Here is an 18,576-nt window from a genome sequence, read left to right on the forward strand (position 1 = left end):
CGCTCCCCCTGGTGTCGGACGCCCAGAACTGCAGCAGGAAGAGGCAGGGCTGGGGTGCCCAGAGCTTCCCAGGAGGGAGTGATTCCATGAATGTGAACCGTCCTCTCTTGAGTCTGGGGTCCAGGATGACCCACTTAATCTCACAGAATGGGCAGGACCGCCAAACGAGACAGAGCTGGCCTCTACCCCCGGACCTGCAGGGCCTCAGGACAAGGGCGGGTTCGCCTTCCCTTCCCGCGCACGCACACCTGCCTGTCAATTAAGGACGGCGAGGTTTTAGGGCTCTTGGAATTCCAGCATCTTTCTTCTGTTTCCGCTTTTCCCTATTTCAACCCAGGGAGGAAACTGAGCCTCGGAGCGGGGTAGACTCTGTAGGCAGCAGCCCGCGTTGGCGGAAAATGGAATCAGGACTCTGGTCCCTGAACTCTGGCTCGTCCCTCCCCTCCCTGCCGCCCCCTGCTCACATCACACCCCTTCCTGGCCCGCGTAGACCCTCTGTTTTGCTTCACCAGCTTAGAACCTGATCCCTTCCCTGGGCCACACCTGGCTGTAAGCATTTGGCACATATTAGCTCATCCAATGCCCACAGCAGCTGTAAGAGGGAGCTGCCATCTTTGTGGACTGGAAACTGAGGGACAGAGATGTTGAGTGACGGGTGCAAGGTCACACAGCGTAGGAGTGGGAGAGCCAGTCTTTGAGTCCGAGTTGGGGGGTTGGCTGTTGGCTGTGGCGGCCCGTACCTCTGCACCGCCTCCCACCCCGCCGCCCCACAGGGCCCCAGCTGCCGCTGTCTGCCGGGAGCCACGCAGGTGGTCAGATGTCCGCACCCTGTCCTCTGTCGTGCTCATGTGGTCAGTGCGGGGGAGCGAGATCAACAGACAACAGCACAACAAGGCTCAGTGCCAGGCTTTTTGGGGGGACCTACTCCTTCCTGCTCTGCCTTGGACCCCCTTCTTCCCTTATGCTTCGACCCACCTCATGCCCCACGTGGACATCCGTAGACACTTCAGCGAGAGACCTTGCTCTGTAGACGTCTGTCTCCTGTGTGTCTGCCTGTCTCTGCTCTCCTCAGCTTCTTTCTCCTTCACCCACCCTGTGCTGGGGATTCTCTGCCTCCCACACCACCCCTGTGTGCCGGGGAGCGCACACATCTGTCGGCACTCCAGCTGTGTCCCAGCTGGCCCCGCGCTCCGCCTGCTGGCCAGGGACCCAGGTGGCTAATGATGGCGCTGCACCTGCAGCTGTCCCTTGGGAGTCCTCTTCCAGGCCTCACAGGTCTTGATCAGCAGTTGCAAGGGTGTAAGAAATGGGTCTTGGGCAACAGGTAGAGCCTCTCCTCTGAGGTAGACCTTGTGAAATTGTACATAGTCAACATGATATTCTCTCTCTCCCTCTCTCTCTCTGTTTTGCTGAATCCTGGGGAAATGCCCCTTTCAGGAGTGATGTGTAGTGGGCTGACCTCTCTAAGGAAAGTTCAGGGATGTCAAGTGTTCTTGTCTTCACTCAAAATGCTGCCCTATGGCAAAGGTTCTCTGTGACCCTGGTCTAGATAGATCCCTAAGGTCGGTTTCCTGATGCCTATAAAGGGAAGGCATCAGATTCCATGGGTTCCTAGATCTTGCCAGCTCGATGAAAGAGACCCACAGGCCCTGTGGGTAATAGAAGTAGAAGAAGCAGGGTCCAGACAACCGGGTTCTAGTGCCTGTGCAAGCACGTCCCACTGGGGTTGAGTGGCTTTCCCTCTGGGCCTCCGTCTCCCCGTCTGCTGTTAGCCTCCATCCTGCCAGGCTCATGGTGTGTGCGGAGGAAGAGAATGTTGCTAACAGATGTGGAATTGGTTGGCAGAGAGAAAAAATGCAGAGAAATATCCTCTCTATTCACCCAAAACTCATGTAATGAAAAGACGGTTTGGGAGAATTATTAAGAAACAGAAATGTGGCCATCATTGTTCTAGAGTTTTTGAAATGACTTCTGAAAGGCAGAAGGTATGTATTCACGAGTGTGCGTAGATGCAGGAAGGGCAGGACACACTGCGGAGCCGGGAGAGGCTAGAAGCAGGCCCAGGTTCCGATCCCCAGCTGTGGGCGGCAGGGGCCTGGGTCGGAGGTCTGTGGTTAACGGGGCTTGCTTGGAGCAGATGAACTGGGGGCTGACCTCTGCTTGAACTGGCCAGTGGGAAGCATTGGTGTTCGCCCCCAGAGTGAGAGAGAGAACAAGGAGCCAGCACCTCCCGGAAGGAAGGAAAGCCTCCAGACCAAGAGAAAAACGATGCTCCCACCCATCAGGAGTCTACCTGGCCCCGTGGTCCCTGGCCGTGGTCTCTCGTGAAGTGGGCCAACAGCCACAAGCAGGCACTCGAGACCAGCACAGGACAATGAGCAGAAGACCAAGAGTCTTCAATCATTCAAGGAAAAACAACATCCTAAAAGACACACCGACCTTTAAAAAAAAAAAAAAAAAAAAGGCAAAGTAAGACCAACCTAAAAGATAAAGTTAGGGAGAAACAGAGTCAAACTGACTTTTATGGGCAGTTATCTGGTCACTTAGTGAAGGTCAGCTCAGGCCACACTGGGTCTCTGGGATGGGCACCGGGGCACCCCCAGGGGAACAGTGAACAAACCTCACGTCCTCATGTGAGCCAGAAGGTTGGCGACACAGATCAGAGGCAAATTGAGTGAACAAGCGTAGGGAAACCAGCTGAGTCTTCCTGGAGAAGGATGGGCCTCTGATGTGGATTAAAAAGCCAAAGAGAGGACGTTGGCGTGAGCCCGAACCCAGGAGAGGGAACAGTGGGACCCGACGTGGAAACGAGAGAAGAGGCTGTGCTGGGGGCCTCAGAGAAGGAAGCCAGGGCTGATGGAGTGGCACACAATACGCCGTTCATAGTAGCATGGGCCCACCTGCGGGAGTCACCTTTCTCCACTAGCCAAGTTCTTAGGGCCCAGTGGGAAGAAGACAGCTGGGGACACCAGACAAGGCCACTGGCCAGGAGAGGACCACACTGACCTCTAGGGACTTTGGCACTGGGCTGGGCGAAAGATGGCCCCTGCTCCCCGCCCATCGTAAGCAGGTGTTGCAGAGAGGGTATTGCATTCCTTAGCGCCAGGTGTTTTCCAGAAACAGATTATCCTCATCCGCATGATGATGGTCACACAAATAGGCTCAGAGGTGAAGTGACTTGTCCAGGATCACAGAGCTAAGAGAGACAAGCCCAGCTCTGAGCACAGGCAGATGGGTGGGCGGGCATTGGTGCGATGTGTGGTCGATCGCTTACCGTCCGCCGGCAATGACCATCTAACTTCAAGCCCTGGGAATGCAGCGGATATTCACGCATATCCAATGGATGAACGGACGATGAGGAAATGTGCTCATGGTTTTATGAACAGCATTACAACCCCCTGAGTCCATTACCATGTTTGACCCCATGAGGTGAAGAGACAGCGTGGTTCAGAGAGGCTACATGGCCTGGCCTCGGTCACTGATTTGGGAGAGGCAAAGTAGATTTAGGAATCTAGTTTCTCTGACCTTTGAGGTATGTGTGTTGATCCACGGTACATAAATTCTGGGTGGTGTGTGTGTGTATATGTGTGTGTGTTTGGCTCTCTGGTATCCAGTATGCCCGATAGTAAAGGTTAGCACAGTCAGACACTATGGGCCTTTGCATATCCTGGCACTGACTGCAAAGATGCCCCTTTGTCCTCATGTCTTCACTGCCTTTCTCTTTCCAGGGGGAGCGAGGCCTGGATGGGTTCCCTGGGAAGCGTGGGGAGACAGGAGAGCAGGTGAGGGGGCATTGGGTCTGGTGGGCTCGGCTTTCCTGGAGGACAGGAGCCTGACACAGGGGCCTGATTGCCTTGATCTCTGGCTCAGCTGGAGGCTCCGGGAGGCCTGGGGACTAGACCCCCACCTACACCAGGGTATGGGAATCACAGAGAACACACCCCTTCCATCCATTCCTTGGATGACGTGCACGTGTTCCAAGGATGTGTTCACACTGCAGGCTCTTCTGTAAGAGTAGAAGATTCCAAGCAACCTAGAAGCTCATCAGTAAGGAGCTGGTCGGCACGTCAGGGTGTGAGCTACAGGGAAATAATGTGAAACCTTGGAAATCGATGAGACTCCAAGGCACGGCAGGGATGTTCTGTGAGCTCTGGGGTTGAGCAGAAAGCACAGGCAAGCATAGAGTGGTGTGGGAACTAGGCTCCGGGACTTACAGGGACGTGTGCTCTCTGTGGGAGGACCCCCAGGGAGCTGATAACCTGCTTTCTTCATTCGTTTCCTCTGGCTGATGGAGCTGGAGGGGGATTTTTATCCCCATGTTGAACCATGGGAATGTGTGGTCCATAAAACCAACTACATCTAAATATTTAAATGGCTAAAATGAAATAAAACCTAAAACTCTACATCTGCATGAAGACAGCTGGGAAAATACTTGTGTCATTATGACTTAATAAATTAATATAGTAGCCAATTCACACATTCATATTACGAGCTTTTAGGTGAAGTATATTAATTAATTATATTTGATATATAAATTCATTTCAGTGTATTAATCTCAATGTATTATATTAATACTAATTACATGCATGGATAATCCCATCTCTCCAGAACGTTGGCGCTTAACACACTGGACTGATACGTCCTTATGTCTTCGCGCCTTCCCTTAACCTGACGGCCCAGACATATAGCTGTCTTCTTACGTATTCACCAGAGATGGGACTCAGATGACCTCTTCGTGTTCTGTGGCCTGAAAGCGAGCATGTATCCATATTTATTGTGTGCTGCCTTGCACTGGGTCTGAGTCCTGACCCTGCACGTCCCCATGCGGTGACGGCCCAGAACACAGGGGACCAGCAGCACGGCACAGAGCCGGCCCGCAGGAACACGCTGAGGCTGTGGATGTAGCAGGGCAGGGCGTGCAGAAGCAGAGGAGCATTGAGCCCCATGGAGGGTTCCCCTCCCCTGCAGGGACATTGGGTCTGTTCTGATCATGGTTGTTTACAGGAAGAGAGGAAGGGAGAGAGCTCTGTGCCTACGTCCCTGAGCACACCTTTGCCTTTAGGGTGAATTCCTGAGAAAATCTTTTGCAAGGGGGTGAACGCTATCTTCCTCCTCTTAGGCAGAGACTCACAGGAGGGCCCTCAGCGTGGGGTGGCTCAGGGTGCCTCCTGACTTCCCCTCCGATGGATGGGAGCTTTCCCCGCCTGGCTTTCCACGGGGAGCCCTGGGGAAGATTTCCCAGTGGGAACCTTGAGGAGGAGGCGGGCTCCTCTTCCAGCATCTCCTACACCAGCCCTCCGGTTCCTTGGTTTTTCCTGAAGCACGAACTGATCCTGGCCCAGAGTCCAGGCAGCCCTGTCCCTTCTCCCTTGGCCCTGAGAACCTCCCTGGTCCTCAGCATCCTCTGAAGGGTCCACGTGACACCCGGTGGGTTGTGGGTGCCTGCTTCCTGCCTCTGGCCAGGACTCTCTCCCGACGCATCCCCTGTACCCTTCGGGAAGCAGTCCTTGTCCCTCAGAATGGGTGCCCCGTACCACAGTACGGGCTGAGTCCAGAGCAGACCGTGGGCTGTGGCATTTGGGAGTCACTGAGAGAGAGTTCTAGCAAGAAACACTGTCTGGAGTGTGGTTTGGCCTTCTGGGGCAAATTCAGGTTACAGTTTTGGGGCTGCATGACCCCAACCTTCTCCTTCTCTACTCACGGCCACTGACAGTCCTCCCTTTCCTTCCTCCAGGGGACACCTGGCCCTCCTGGCGTGGCAGGACCCCAGGGACAGAAGGTAAGCCAGGTCTGGGACAAGAAGGGCTCTGGGCTCCGGGCAGGCGGGTGCCTGGGGCCCCCGGGGAAGCGAGGGGTTCAGGCTGGAGATCGGGGAACGAAGTACAGAGTGAGGTGATGAGCAGAAACTCGGCTCCCAAGAAATTTCTAGTTATTTTATTTAAATTTTGTTTTTCTACTCTGAGGAATAAAAATCCATTTAAAAACAAAACAAAACAAAACAAAAAAATCCCTGTTACATAATCCCCAGACATATTAAAATATTTTGCTACTTAAATTGCCTCTTGGACTAGGGGAGGCTGTGAGTACCAGACAGACTCAGTCTCCTCCTCCTGTTCCTCCATTTCTCCTTCTCTGTTCTCTGCAGCATTTTTAAAAATGTGCTTTTTTTTTTAAACCAGAATCATAATTCTGAAAATGTACTAGATCTTTCATAAGCAGAATAAAGATTGCATCTCATCATACTGGCCATCTCCTTTAGAACATCCTCTCAAGAAGGCTTAACTCAATAAATTTGCTGCTTAGAATTTCTGTATCTCAGTGGAAAAAAACCCATGTGAAGAGTCTTGGCAAATTCTGAAGTGCTCTGAAAATGTGTGTGGAGATAATAGCCTTCCAGAGCGTTCCGGGTGGCAGGGAGAACTGAGAGGGTGCGGTGGGTCCTGGGTTCTAGGAGGAGGGCCAGAGCACCAGTTCCAGATTCTTCGACAGGCCCCTAGGAAGGACATGGGGCATTAGGTTTGGGAACAGCCGGGAGGGGGGAGGAGGAATCCCGGGAGACTAAGGCAAGTGCAGCCCGGGGAGCATCACCTGGGTTCGGGGTCACTCTGCGGAGCTCAGGCGGAGGTCACTGCTGATGCCCGCCAGCCCCAGCGAGGCCGGAGAACAGGAGAGGAGAGGAGGTCGGCCCTGTTCTCTGTGGACGCGGGCGGAGTACGAGGTGTAAAGGAACTCACGGGCCCACAGGCCGGAGAAAGTCGCCGTGGGGTGCCGTGGGGTGCCGTGGGGGAGCGGTGGCGGGCATAGATGTCTTCCAGACTTGCTCACTCGGGCTTGGGTTCCGAGCGGGACTATTCTGTCTCCCAAGTATTTTTAGAGTTGAGATTTATATTGTTGTATTATCTTGGCATCAGGATTTTAATATATTCTCACAGTTCCTTGACAGGGGATGCTGAATTCTAAAATAAGTCGTTTATTTCAAGTCACTAAGAGGGAACGATCCTTGAAGTTTGGATGTCGGTGACTTCTGCTGTGGTGTGATGTGTGTGTGTTTGAGAGAGAGAGAGGGAGAGAGGGAGAGAGTTCGTTCCAACCTTCCACCTCACTTATACATGTTTTTGGCCCCCGCAGTTTGGGCAACAGCCGAATTAGTGCTGATTATGATGAACGCAGCAGAAGTGCTAGACCAGGTCATGGGGTCATGGTGGTATTTGGGTCATTCATGTGAAGGATCTGGAAACCATGGATGCACAGGCGATGGGACACCTGTCAAGGCATTCTAAATGAACATCAGGGAGACAATTCTCGGCTCCTTTACAATCTGAGAGGGTCATCGGGACCACAGAGCTGGTCTCACTTCACAGATAAGAGAATAGGGACCCAGAGAATAGGGCCTTGACTTGCAGCAAGGCCTGCAGATCTGCCTGCCTGCCCAGCGGCTCACCGCAGATTCCCATGCCGGGGGGAGACACTGTTCGTGCCCGGCTAAAACCCCTAGCTGGTGTCGTTTTGTGTTGACTCGTGGCAGTCTTCCCGAACCTTAGAAGTGTAAAGCAATAATCACGAGGTCTCACGCTGTGTCCAAAGCCAGGATCCAGGAACACAGTGTACACGTGGGTGGGCCATCCTGGTCAAGGGTCTTGAGTGACCTGAGGTTTGCAGGGGGGGGGGGGGGTCCCCATGGAAGCCACCATATGTTCGTAATCTCATCTCAGAGGCCACGCAGCGTCCCTCCTGCTGTGTGCTGTTGGTCCCATAGCCTAGGACTGATACCTGGTGGGAGGTCCCCACAAGGAGGCGGGGGCTACAGGGGGCCGTCTGGGAAGCTGCCTACCACAACGGCTAAAAGGACCACTGCAAAAATGCATCACTTATGTCATGCAAAGAAATGACTCGAGGACAGACAGTTGGTTCTACTACTTACTAGCTTTTTGACCTTGAACAAGTCATTACAGACCCCTGGGCTTTAGTCCCCTTGTCTCTAAGATAGGAAAGAGGCTCGGAGGGGAGGAGCTTGAATCGAAGTCCTTCGCACAAGGCCGGGTGGGTGGAAAGCCTCCGACGTCTGTTCGCCGTCCGCACATGGTTCCCGCGGATGGACGACGGGATGGTAGCCTTCTTTAAGAGTGATTTCTCGTGTCAGGACGTTGGCTCTCCTGTTCCGTAAAAGGACCCGAGTCAATGAGAAAGCCTGTGTTGATGAATTTCGTAACTGTCATTGAACATTCGTGTCGGTGCTGTAACGATGATGTTGATGAGTTCAGTAAGTGCAGCAAACGTAACTGGTCGTGAGGCATAGCGGAAATAAAAGAAAGGGGACGCGGTCATGAGCCCCAGCGGAGTCCTGACGCACCCAGCGACGACTAAGTATCTCCCTGACCTACCTGTTTATCTGATGTAAACTAAGATGGCCACACAGAAACTACAGCAGAGCTCAGAACAGCTTCTAACCATCGTATTAGCAAAATATTAAGGTTCGCGGATGCATAGGAAAAACGTACTCGTGCTTGGGGGATTGATTGAGAGATGTCCATGGAGAAATGGAGAGGAGATGAGCCAGCTGGGGTCTGAGGGCCGGACAGTGTCATGGGTGTATGTCACAGAAGCACCTGGAGAGGATGCACAACGGTAAAACTTGCCCTGTGTGAGCGTGTGTGTTCGTGTGCGTGTGGGGGGATGGGGAATGGTGCCTTGGAGAGAAAAAAAACTAGACTGGACAGATGGTCTGAGGCAGGACGTGTTACTGCATGTGCGAGACAATGAGGAAGGTTGACACTCGGTGACTCTGTCCCTTCCCCTCCATTTTGACACGCAGCCAAAACGGCTCTAAGATAAAGTCTATTAAAAGAACATTTAGGTGTGATCTTAGGAAGATTCCTGATGCTAAGTCAACAGAGATGTTTTTCTGACTCTTGGGCAGAGGAAGGGGGCGGGAAGCACGCCGATGACATGTTTGTCATTTCTGCGCAGGGTGACGTGGGGCCGGCGGGACCTCCCGGCCTACCTGGCTCCGTGGTGAGTGTGCGGGCATTCCTGGGGGAGGGGCTTCAGGCTCCTGGGCTGATGGGATTGCGTTTTTGCAAGAGTCTTTGCCTCTGAAAATGAGGGGGTACTCTTCTGACCCCATGAGCTGGATACAGGCTTTCAACGCTAAAGGTGGGGTGAAATCCGAGGAAAGTCAGGAATTGCTGCATTACAGCGTTCTGTGTGAACACCCCCGGTGGAGGAGACGGGAATGATGTCCACCACCACCTTTGCTGACCCACGGTTTGTCTCGCAGGTGCAGAGAGAGGGCCTGAAGGGCGAGCAGGTAAAGGGAATGCGCGTCCTCCCCACATGGGGCTTGGGGTGGGAGCAGGGATAGAAAGCCGCAGCCGTGGGGTCACAGCTGCTTGTAGAGCTCAGACAGAGCCTTCCAGACATGGGTCGATTTGATTTTACGTCAGGAATGCAGATCCCCCTCCTATATCTCTGGGTCCCTTTTGGGAACTCAGAAGGTAGACTCTGAGTCAGCAAATGGTCGTGAGTCATGGGAAGGGGAGCCGTGGTTAATGCATGTTTGGCTTCTGTTTCCAGGGAGCTCCGGGACCACGGGGTCACCAGGGCCCACCTGGGCCACCAGGAGCTCCGGTAAGTCACGCTACCAATCCAGGATCTACTTGGAGCACCTCTGCGTCTGGAAAACAGTGGTTTTTCCCACTGAGCTCTGTGGGATTGCAGAAGCTGGTCCTGTCCCCCTGGATTGTAGGTGCCGGTGTCAGCAGTGTGCATGAGAGCAAGCTGAATGAAGCCTGACCAGTGATATTTCCATTAGGCAGTCCCCAAGTGTGGAGCTGGACCCGAAACCCAGCAAGCCCACCTTTGCAGCTCCCGGTCCTAAACAGGCCATGAGTGGGGTTTCTGGTGGGCAGTCTGGTGTTTTAGGTTTCTTTTTGTTTTCTTTTCTTTTGTTTTAAGTAGACCCCAGTCCCAATGTGGGGCTTGAACGCATAATCCCTAGATCAAGAGTTGCACACTCTACCAACTAAGCCAGCCTGGTACCCCTTAGTTTCCTTTGAGGTATAACTGAATAAGAGGATTGGACGTCACAGCGCTGGGTGAATCTTTTCCAACGCAGATTTGCTTCTCTCACGTCTCTGATTCAAACTGACTTCTCTGTGGCTGGGAAAGCATCAGCCTTTGCATTCTCCACTGCTAACGAATTTAGTGACATAGAAATAACCATTGGGGAAGAGGGCGTTCAAAGGGACTCTGACCATTCTGCGATGGAGTTCCGATGAATGAGCATACAGCCAATCCCATAGGACAGTGATTTCATCAGGCTCTTCCCGGCAACATGCTCCCCCTTTCAAGTGACGGCATTTTATCGAAGGAAATAAGACCACTCTTATTTTGAAATGTCCATAAATCAAATTTATAGGAAGCCAGTGGGGCCTATGCCTCATTAAGAGAAGAATATATGGTTTTTGGGGGGGGGTAAAACCAGAAGAAATCTCACAAATGTTTAAGCCCAGTATAATTAGAGCAATTCATACCAAAAAAGTTCATGTCTGAAGAGCTGCCTTCTGTTTCTGTAACCTTGGATGTCTTGCTTAATCTCCCAAGCTTTGGTTTCCAGAGCTCCTCACCATTATGGTAACTGCTGGGAGGTTTACAGTAGGAAAGGCAGGTCATGCCACGTGCACCCGTGCTTGGATCTCAGTGCCTACGTGCGTTTCAGATCTGTAAGTGCAAGTGCTGCCAGTCTGTACTACGGTGTGTATACACAAGATCTGTTTATTTACTTTGGAGTGATAGAGCGTGCATGTGTGCCGAGGGGAAGGGGCAGAAGGAGGGAGAGAATCTCGGGCAAGCTCTTCACTGAGCACAGAACCCAATGTGGGGCTTGAGCTCATGAACCAGAGATCATGACCAGAGCCAAAACCCAGAGTCAGATGCTCAGCCAACTGAGCCATCCAGGTGCCCCATACTCTAGTATGTTAGTATGTGCAAACATACACACGTTAGATCTGCGAGGGTGAAGGCATTCTTTCTGTTTTGCTGATGAAGACCTTGGTGCAGAAATACTGAGTGAACTGTGCAGTCCCACAGCTTTTAAGAAGCGAACTTGACCTTTGAACCAGATGGGTCTGACCGGCTTGACAGTGACATTGTGAGTGCACAATGCAGTGGTACCCCCCCCAAAAAATATGTACAGGAGGATTGTCTCCTCCATGGCCCCCATGAAGGAATAAGAAGCTGGCAGAGCCCAGCCCTGCTTGACCCTGAGGCAACCTTCTGAACCTCTCAATCTGGATCCTCCCCGTTATGCGGCTTTTCTTATGATGAATGTGGCGGAGGGGAGTGGGGACAGAGGGAAGAAACCTTAAACATTTGTGAGCAAATATTAATGCTGGAGGTGGAGAGATGAAAGTACACGGCTGATCCCCTGGTTGAATGAAGGAGACAGGAAGGAAGAACCCTGAGTGAGCATCGCAGGCTCTAGATGATTAATGGCATTCCTTGCGTGTCTCGTTCCTGTGGTCCATCATCATCCATTCCATTCCTACGGTCCGGAACCTTGGGCAGGTGCAAGCACATGCAAACCAGCCCCGCAGCCCAGGATGGAGCTGTCCGATGTCCTGACACCGTCCTCTATGCTAGATGCTCTCCCTAGAACACGCTAGCTGCTCTCAAAACAGGGCACAGGGCTCGGAGCAGTACCTGGGAGGGTGGTGGAATTCGCTAGCAGGGAGCTCAGAAACACAAGAGCCCACCCTAAGACTGGTGAGAAGGGCGACCTGTGAGGAGAGACAGGACTGGACGATTCTGAAGGCCAGGACCAATGTCTCCGCCCTGTCAAAATGGGCAGTTTATCTCAGGGTGTGGACAGTGCAAGCGTATGGAGCGGTGCCCCACCACAGCAAGAGGGGCCTGGGAGGGGGCGGACCGCAGCGTGAGCTCACGAGGAGCAGCATGGACGCGGAAGGACGGCACCTTCGATTCAGCCGCCACATCCGGGTCTCATGACCCTGTTCCCCCACCGAGTGGCTCTGCGTCTCTGCTGACACGACTCTTCCTCTCCGACCCTCCTGTGCTTCGTTCCTACCCAGAGATTGTCATCACCGTTGTCATCACCATCACGCGTGTGACTGCACTGTGCGGGCCACACAAGCTAGTGTGTGAAGCGGGGCTCGGGGAGGCCCTATTAAGCCCCGTACCTGGATCGGTTGCTGCGTCTGTCTGTTTTGAATCCCCCGCAGCTCCTGGCCTGGGGCCTTCCGCAGAGCCGTTGCTCCCTAAATATTCATTGGATTGAATCAAACGGAGAAGTTGGCTTCAGTGACTTCTGGGGAGAGTGGAAAATTTTGGAGTTTGTGCTCAGCAGTCCCAGAGAGAGGAAAATGTTCCCCCTTGTCTAAATGGAAAACTGCATGCAGCGTTCTGCATCCAAATGCTGGAGCAGTCCAGGAGGCTCGTGGCTTTCATCCGTCCCCCGAGATGAGACAGCTCTGGCCGTTGCATCAGCGTCTGGTGGAGTGTAATAAAGCAGGCAGGCTGCACAGATCAAATTGAGGTGTCTGCTGATGCTCAAGGAACTTTCCCTCACTCGTGCAAGGTTTTCCCTCCCCACGTGCCCTGAGCTCAACGGGGTAATCCTTGTGAGGAAAAGGAGATTTAGGTCTGTAGTTCCTGTAGGTTTTCCATTCCTGTGTGTGTTTCCACGGTGTTCTTAAGAGAAAAGAATTTGGATCTAAATACAGTCCGGTTACTTCGTAGTCATGCAGTGCTAGACAGAAGCAGCTCCTTGCATGATAATATTTACCAAAGAAATGGAAGTGCCTCGGGGAAAGCTTCTGGCCAGAATTCACCCAGGAAGTTGATGACTGCATCACAGCTGAGGGCCACATTCACCCATTCCCATTGCCTGCCTGCCTTTTTGAGTTGCCATCACGTGGTGCAAATCAGGGTCTGGTCAGGCAGTCCAGGGGGGTTGTCTATCCGGGCTCTCGTTTCCTTCCCCCCTGGGGTCCCCATGGCCACTTGGTAGGTAGGCTTATCATCCTCATCTCAAAGATGAGACACCTGGGGTTCACAGACACCAAGGAACTTGGGGGAGGTCGTGCAGCAGATATGTGGGGGGGGGCGGAGGGAGGGGTCTTGGGGGGTATGACTTGAATTACCAGGTCAGTAGGACCCCTTACTGTGCCAGTGTTCCTTGCTTAATTGAAATTGATCTTAGACAATTCCATTATTTGTCCGGACGACCCTGTATTGCATAGCACTGTTGACCAAGTCAAGTAACACAAGCTAGTTCTTGCTGAGCCAGCAACATACAGGGACAATGGCGCTGAGCTTACAGCTGAAGATACTTGGGTTCCAGAAACTTCTCCCATGCGTGCTTTATGCGACGCACTAATGCAAGGCTTTTGCCCCCCAACATGTTCATCTTTAAAGTGTGAAAGATGTTGCCTACTTCTTGGTTGCTAAATATATTTAGGCCATATAGATGCATGTGTTTTAAAAAAAAAAAAAGTTAGATTTGCCAGGATAGGATCTTTTCTCCCTTGATTTCCCACCGTCCCCACCGAAACAGGATGGTGTTTTCCTATCCAATGAGCATGAGAAGGCAGAGTACAACTTGTGGTGTTGAACTCTGTGTTGACCATTGGTTCCTTTTTGTTTTCTTTTCCTTTCTGCTCCTTCTAAAGGGTCTGATGGGTCCTGAAGGCAAGGACGGACCTCCTGGTTTGCAAGGTCTCCGGGTGAGTAACGTGTCTTTCCCTTCAAATCACCAGCTCTCCCCCGCTGGGGCCCCCAATTCAGTAGCTCAGACAGAGGACGTGGTGCCAGCCTCATGGGCTTGAGATGAATATTGGAAGCCGACTGAAGGGTTAGATTTAGTTCAGCAAACATGGTGGGGCGTCCACTCTGAGTTCAGCCTGGAACTGGGTTCTGGGAACACGGAGATGAGGCCGTTGGATGCCATGAGTCATGTATCTGGAACCCCGTAGCCTTATGGGCTCAGAGCTCTGGCAGAAGGAAGCCCAGTGTTGCAAGGGCAGAGAGAAGGGGCAGCTCACCCAGCCTGCAAGGCAGCCAGGACTTCTTGACAGAGGTGGTATTTGAGCTCAGTCTCCCGGGAGGAATTAAAAATAAGGAGAAGGGAAAGGATAGAGAGCTGCCGTAAGGCTCTCAGCTACTCTGAAACACCCGTATCATTATTGAATATCGTGATATCTCATGGTATTCCATTTAATTTAACTTAATCTAATTTAATTTAATTAAGCACCTTTTTTTTTTTTTAACCAAGATTGCACATACCTCATGGGTTTTATTCACTATAAGCACAGCTCCTGACACAGTGTCCTGTGGTTTAAGATAGGGGGATGGAGGTGTACACTAGGGTTAGGTGCCCTCTTCGGGGGCCCCGTGGTTACTGAGCCTGACCCCCAACTCCGTGACTCCCCAGTTCCTAGCAGGGTGCCCGGCACAAAGTAGAGGCTCAGGTCAATGTTTGTTGACCTCTAGTGCTTGAGCTTGTGGTGTCTCTTACTGATTCACATAGAGACTGTCTGAGGGGCACAGCGGCCCGAGATGGGGTGGGGAGCCCCTGCACGCAGTGTGGTCATTGCCTCCCGAGGTGTTCGGTCGGAGGCCAGGTGACCGCCGACAGATGGGTGGAAATGGGGGGTCTTGCATCTGGCAAAGGCTCTCAAGCCCCATTTGTGGCCTCTCTAGCCCGGAGAGTCTCCAGCTCAGTGAAGTGGACAGAATTATAGAAGTGTCCTGGCTTGGCTGAGTGTCAGGGGGCTGCACCCACACTCTGATCACATTTTACATTCTCAATTCTGAAACTAAGCGACCTGCTTATGACCCAACAGACTCCCACGTGGCCTAAGCCCCCCAGTGAACTTCCTCCCTTGGTTTTCAAACACTTTGGCACTCCACAACGGGCTTAAACCCTGAAGAGTCTAAGAGGAACTTACGTGGAAGGCTAGTTGAGGTGTGGAAAGGGGTCATGGTGGAGAGGTTAGGTGGGAAGGTGGGAAGTCACTTACCCCACTGGAAAGGGCATGCGTGTGCCGCGTTCCGTCCAGCATCGCCAGCCCTGGCCTCCGTCGCCTGGTTGAAGCTAGGTTGCCTTCTCTGTATAATGCAAGGACCTTGGGCTTTGCAGCAGCGCTCTGGGGTTGGAAACTTGGCCCTACTTCTGAGCAACTGTGTGACCCTTCACGCCACCTAGCTTCTCTAAGCACGTTTACTCTGTTGCAATGGGAAGGCTTCACCACTGGCCTGGTTTGGGGGAGAAAATGTGCTCAGGGTGGGTCTGTATCCGTGGTGGGCGGCAAGATGTGGCAGCTGCCGTGACTGCCAGCCTCCCAAGGTGCTCACGCACGGTCTTCTGAGAGAAAACAGCAATCCATGTACGTTATGTAATTGATGCTTAGGTGAGCCTGAATTCGTCTTGTGGTGAGCTGCTGCAAACATTACTTTCCCTAACATAGAATTAGATGCTGAGCGGAACTCTTGATACAGAGATGACTGCAATTTTTTTTTTTAAACTACATTTCTCCCTGACTGAGTCTTATTAAACAGGGGAGAGGACACCTCTTGTTTGGAGCCTGCTTGTCGAGGCCCACGCATCCTTGGCCGTCCCTTCTGGGCACCCCAGAGTGTGTTCCTGTGTTCCACAGGATGGCTGTTGTCATCTCCAGAAACACCTTCAGAGTAATACCAGCCACCCATGTTCCGACCTCCACGCTGGCCAGGGGTCCTAGGAGTTGGATGCGTGCACTAGGAATGGAGATTTGAGGGTCATACCAAGGGGATTCACAGAAGGAACCGGGGGGAGAGGCGGCGTACGTGCTGTGGTGCTGAGCTCCACGTGGCAGACCTCAGCAGTCCAAGGGAAATGTTTGTCCTGGCCCTTTGCAGAAAGGAAGGGCCGCCGCTGATAACACGGCCACCGGCCACCTCTCAGTGAGGGATACCCAGGTCTGTGTCTCTCTACAGCCTGACTTCCTCAATCCTCCCTTGTGTCCGTCCACAGAGCTCCTGTCGCGCTCTTACGAGGCACGGACACTCAGCTAAATGCTTTGGGAATGTCTGAAGAGATGAGGGGCTCAACCGCCAGGAGCTCACCACCGGAGGGACTAGAGAAACAGGGAGGGCTAACCCTGATGCCTTGGGGGGGACACTGCGGTGCTGAGCAGGGAGGGGAGGGTGCTGGGACGGAGTGGGCACCGGGGTGTCCGAGCGGGTGTCCGAGCCGGCCTTGCAGGGGCCAGTGAACTGAGCAGGGATCGACGGGCACACAGGAAGGGGTCAGGCCGACTCAGGAAGTGCCCCCTGGAGAGGACACCTTCCCTCTGGACACTTGCTCCTGGTTTCAGCTTTTATCTTCACTCCCCATTCTCCCGCTCGGGGAATGTACCCATACAAGGGACGGGGCCATGGATGCGGCTTCTCTGCTTCCAGCTCTGCCTGCACCCGTCCTGTTGGGGATGCCACACCACCAGCCCCGTCCCCCCCCGGCCTCCCCCCTGCTCCCTGGTCCTCCCCTCCACGCGCTCATCTGCTCAGCAGGTGTTTCCAGGGCGCCTGCTGGGTGCTGGCTGTGGGTGAGGGGGACCCCTCAGGGAGGGGATCCCTGTTCGTTGCCGGAGAAGAGACACGTCACCTCCGCACCTGCCTACTGCAGGAAGGGCTCCGGAGCAGGTCAGTTAGGGCAGGCTCTCGGGAGGTGGGGACCTGGCCAGGCCAGTAGCCGAGGGGGCGTGTGCCGGCTGGAGGACGAAGCTCAGACCCAGGCTGAGGCCACACAGGCAGGGCTTTGAGCAGAACCCTGCAGCTGGAGGCAGCCAGGGCCCGGCAGGGGGAGGTCAGTCAGAGGAACTGGGTGCCGGGTCTTGCTGCTTGCTGGGGGGCCATTGTGAGGATTTGGGCTTCTATTGTGGGGAGAATGTGGGGCTACTGAATGGTTTCAGAACTGCTACAATGAAAAAAATAGACAAAAGTCGAAAGAATAGTACAACCGATGATGCTCTTATGGCCCACAGCCCTCCCTACGCTTACCACGTCATTGGCCAACTTGCTTAATTTATGTCTGAGCCCACCTCCAGCCAGCCCAGGTCCCTTTGAAGAGACCCCAAATGTCATCACACCGTTCTCTCTTGAAGATAAGGAGATGCAAAAGCAATAAAACCATAATACCATCACCCCAACCAAAACTGATGAAGTTTCCTCATGTAGGCATTTTGGGGTCCGAATTTCCCTGGGTTTCTGGCTGCAGTCTGGTCACTGCAGGACTTGGGGTAAAAGACACGGAGCGGGAGGCTCACAGGAACATACCCCCATCCGCCCGCTGTTCTGAGGACGGACCGTAGGAGAGGAGGACCAGTGAGGAGATGGCCGCAGAGAGCAGAAAGGGAGGGTGGTGGCCCAGACCCAGGGCAGGGGCTGCATGAGCCCCCCGTCCCGCTGGAGTGCCCGGCGAGGGGGACACGCAGGGCCTGGTACAGGAGACTGAGCCGACGGCCATGGGCAGGGCGACCTACGGCCATGGGCAGTGTGACCTATTAAGAGAGAGTGATGGAGAGCACAGAGGAGGGCTCCTCCCTTGTCCTGCTCCTCTAGTGAATGGAGGCTGGCGACTGCGTGGGGGGGGTGGTTCTGGGGACCCCTGGCCCTCCAGTCTTCCTCTGTGAGGTTCTGACTCGGGCTGTGTTGCCTCCCGTGGTGGTTTCCAGGCTAGTGGCTGCCCCTGTGGGCACACACGCTGCAGAGACCAGTCCTGATGCTGGTGTGGGCTCGGCATCCTCTCCCTGTTCTGTCAGCCTCTGGCTGAGTCAGGATAAGCCGAGACAGAATGACTTACTCAGAAAATTAGCTCTCTCTCCTGCCCACGCGGCGACCTGTCATTTCCTCCCCATCGGCCTCAGCTGAAACATCACTCCCTCGTGTCACGGCACACACTCAGGCTAGAAGAGGGAAGACACGAGACAGTGACAAGCCACAGGACCCAGGAACTGTGACACTGAGACGAATAGATGGGCTGGGGAAGGCGAGCCGACCCTTTATTTTCGAGATTAGCGACAGGCAGACAGTGTAATCCCTGGCAAGGTAAACACATTCATTTTGGACAAAGCTGGTATTTTTCCACAATGCCATGGGGAAGTGGGAAGATCAGTGCTGGGCGCCACCCCCCCCCGCCCCCCCGCCATCCCATCCCTGAGGGTTGTGGCACACGAGGCACCCCAGCGTGGGGTGCTCGGCTGTCTTCTGCTGGCTGGGTTTCTTGCTTTCCATGGGGGGTGCGGGTGCTACCCTGTTTCTCTTTCCGAGGCTCTCCTTTCCTCCTGCATGTCTGAGCGAGGCGTTCGGGGGAGGTTGTTGGGGAGGACGGCTACTTAGTGGAAGCGGGCAGTGCTACGGCTGCTTCGGAACCCAGAATGTACTAGAAGTAGACCCCACCTGGCTCCAGGCCACTGACGCATTTGGACACTGAAATGCATTCACAGGGTTGGTTTAAAAAACTAAAATCTCCTATGCCCTAATTGTTCGCCCCAAAACAGAGAGCTTGCCATGCTCACCCAA

At 53.6% G+C, this 18,576-nt stretch overlaps 1 protein-coding gene across 2 annotated transcripts in view; it reads left to right on the forward strand.

The window, feature by feature from the left end:
* Window positions 1-18,576, forward strand: part of COL22A1 (collagen type XXII alpha 1 chain) — a 236,355-nt gene that overhangs the window by 98,027 nt on the left and 119,752 nt on the right. For both annotated transcript variants that reach the window (XM_059165553.1, XM_059165552.1), the window contains exons 17-22: window positions 3,729-3,782; window positions 5,735-5,779; window positions 8,968-9,012; window positions 9,278-9,307; window positions 9,574-9,627; window positions 13,689-13,742. In XM_059165553.1, the coding sequence (XP_059021536.1) occupies window positions 3,729-3,782; window positions 5,735-5,779; window positions 8,968-9,012; window positions 9,278-9,307; window positions 9,574-9,627; window positions 13,689-13,742 (282 nt within the window). The remainder of the gene's footprint in view (window positions 1-3,728; window positions 3,783-5,734; window positions 5,780-8,967; window positions 9,013-9,277; window positions 9,308-9,573; window positions 9,628-13,688; window positions 13,743-18,576) is intronic.

Source organism: Mustela lutreola, chromosome 3 (genome assembly GCF_030435805.1).
Source record: "Mustela lutreola isolate mMusLut2 chromosome 3, mMusLut2.pri, whole genome shotgun sequence".
NCBI lineage: Eukaryota > Metazoa > Chordata > Mammalia > Carnivora > Mustelidae > Mustela > Mustela lutreola.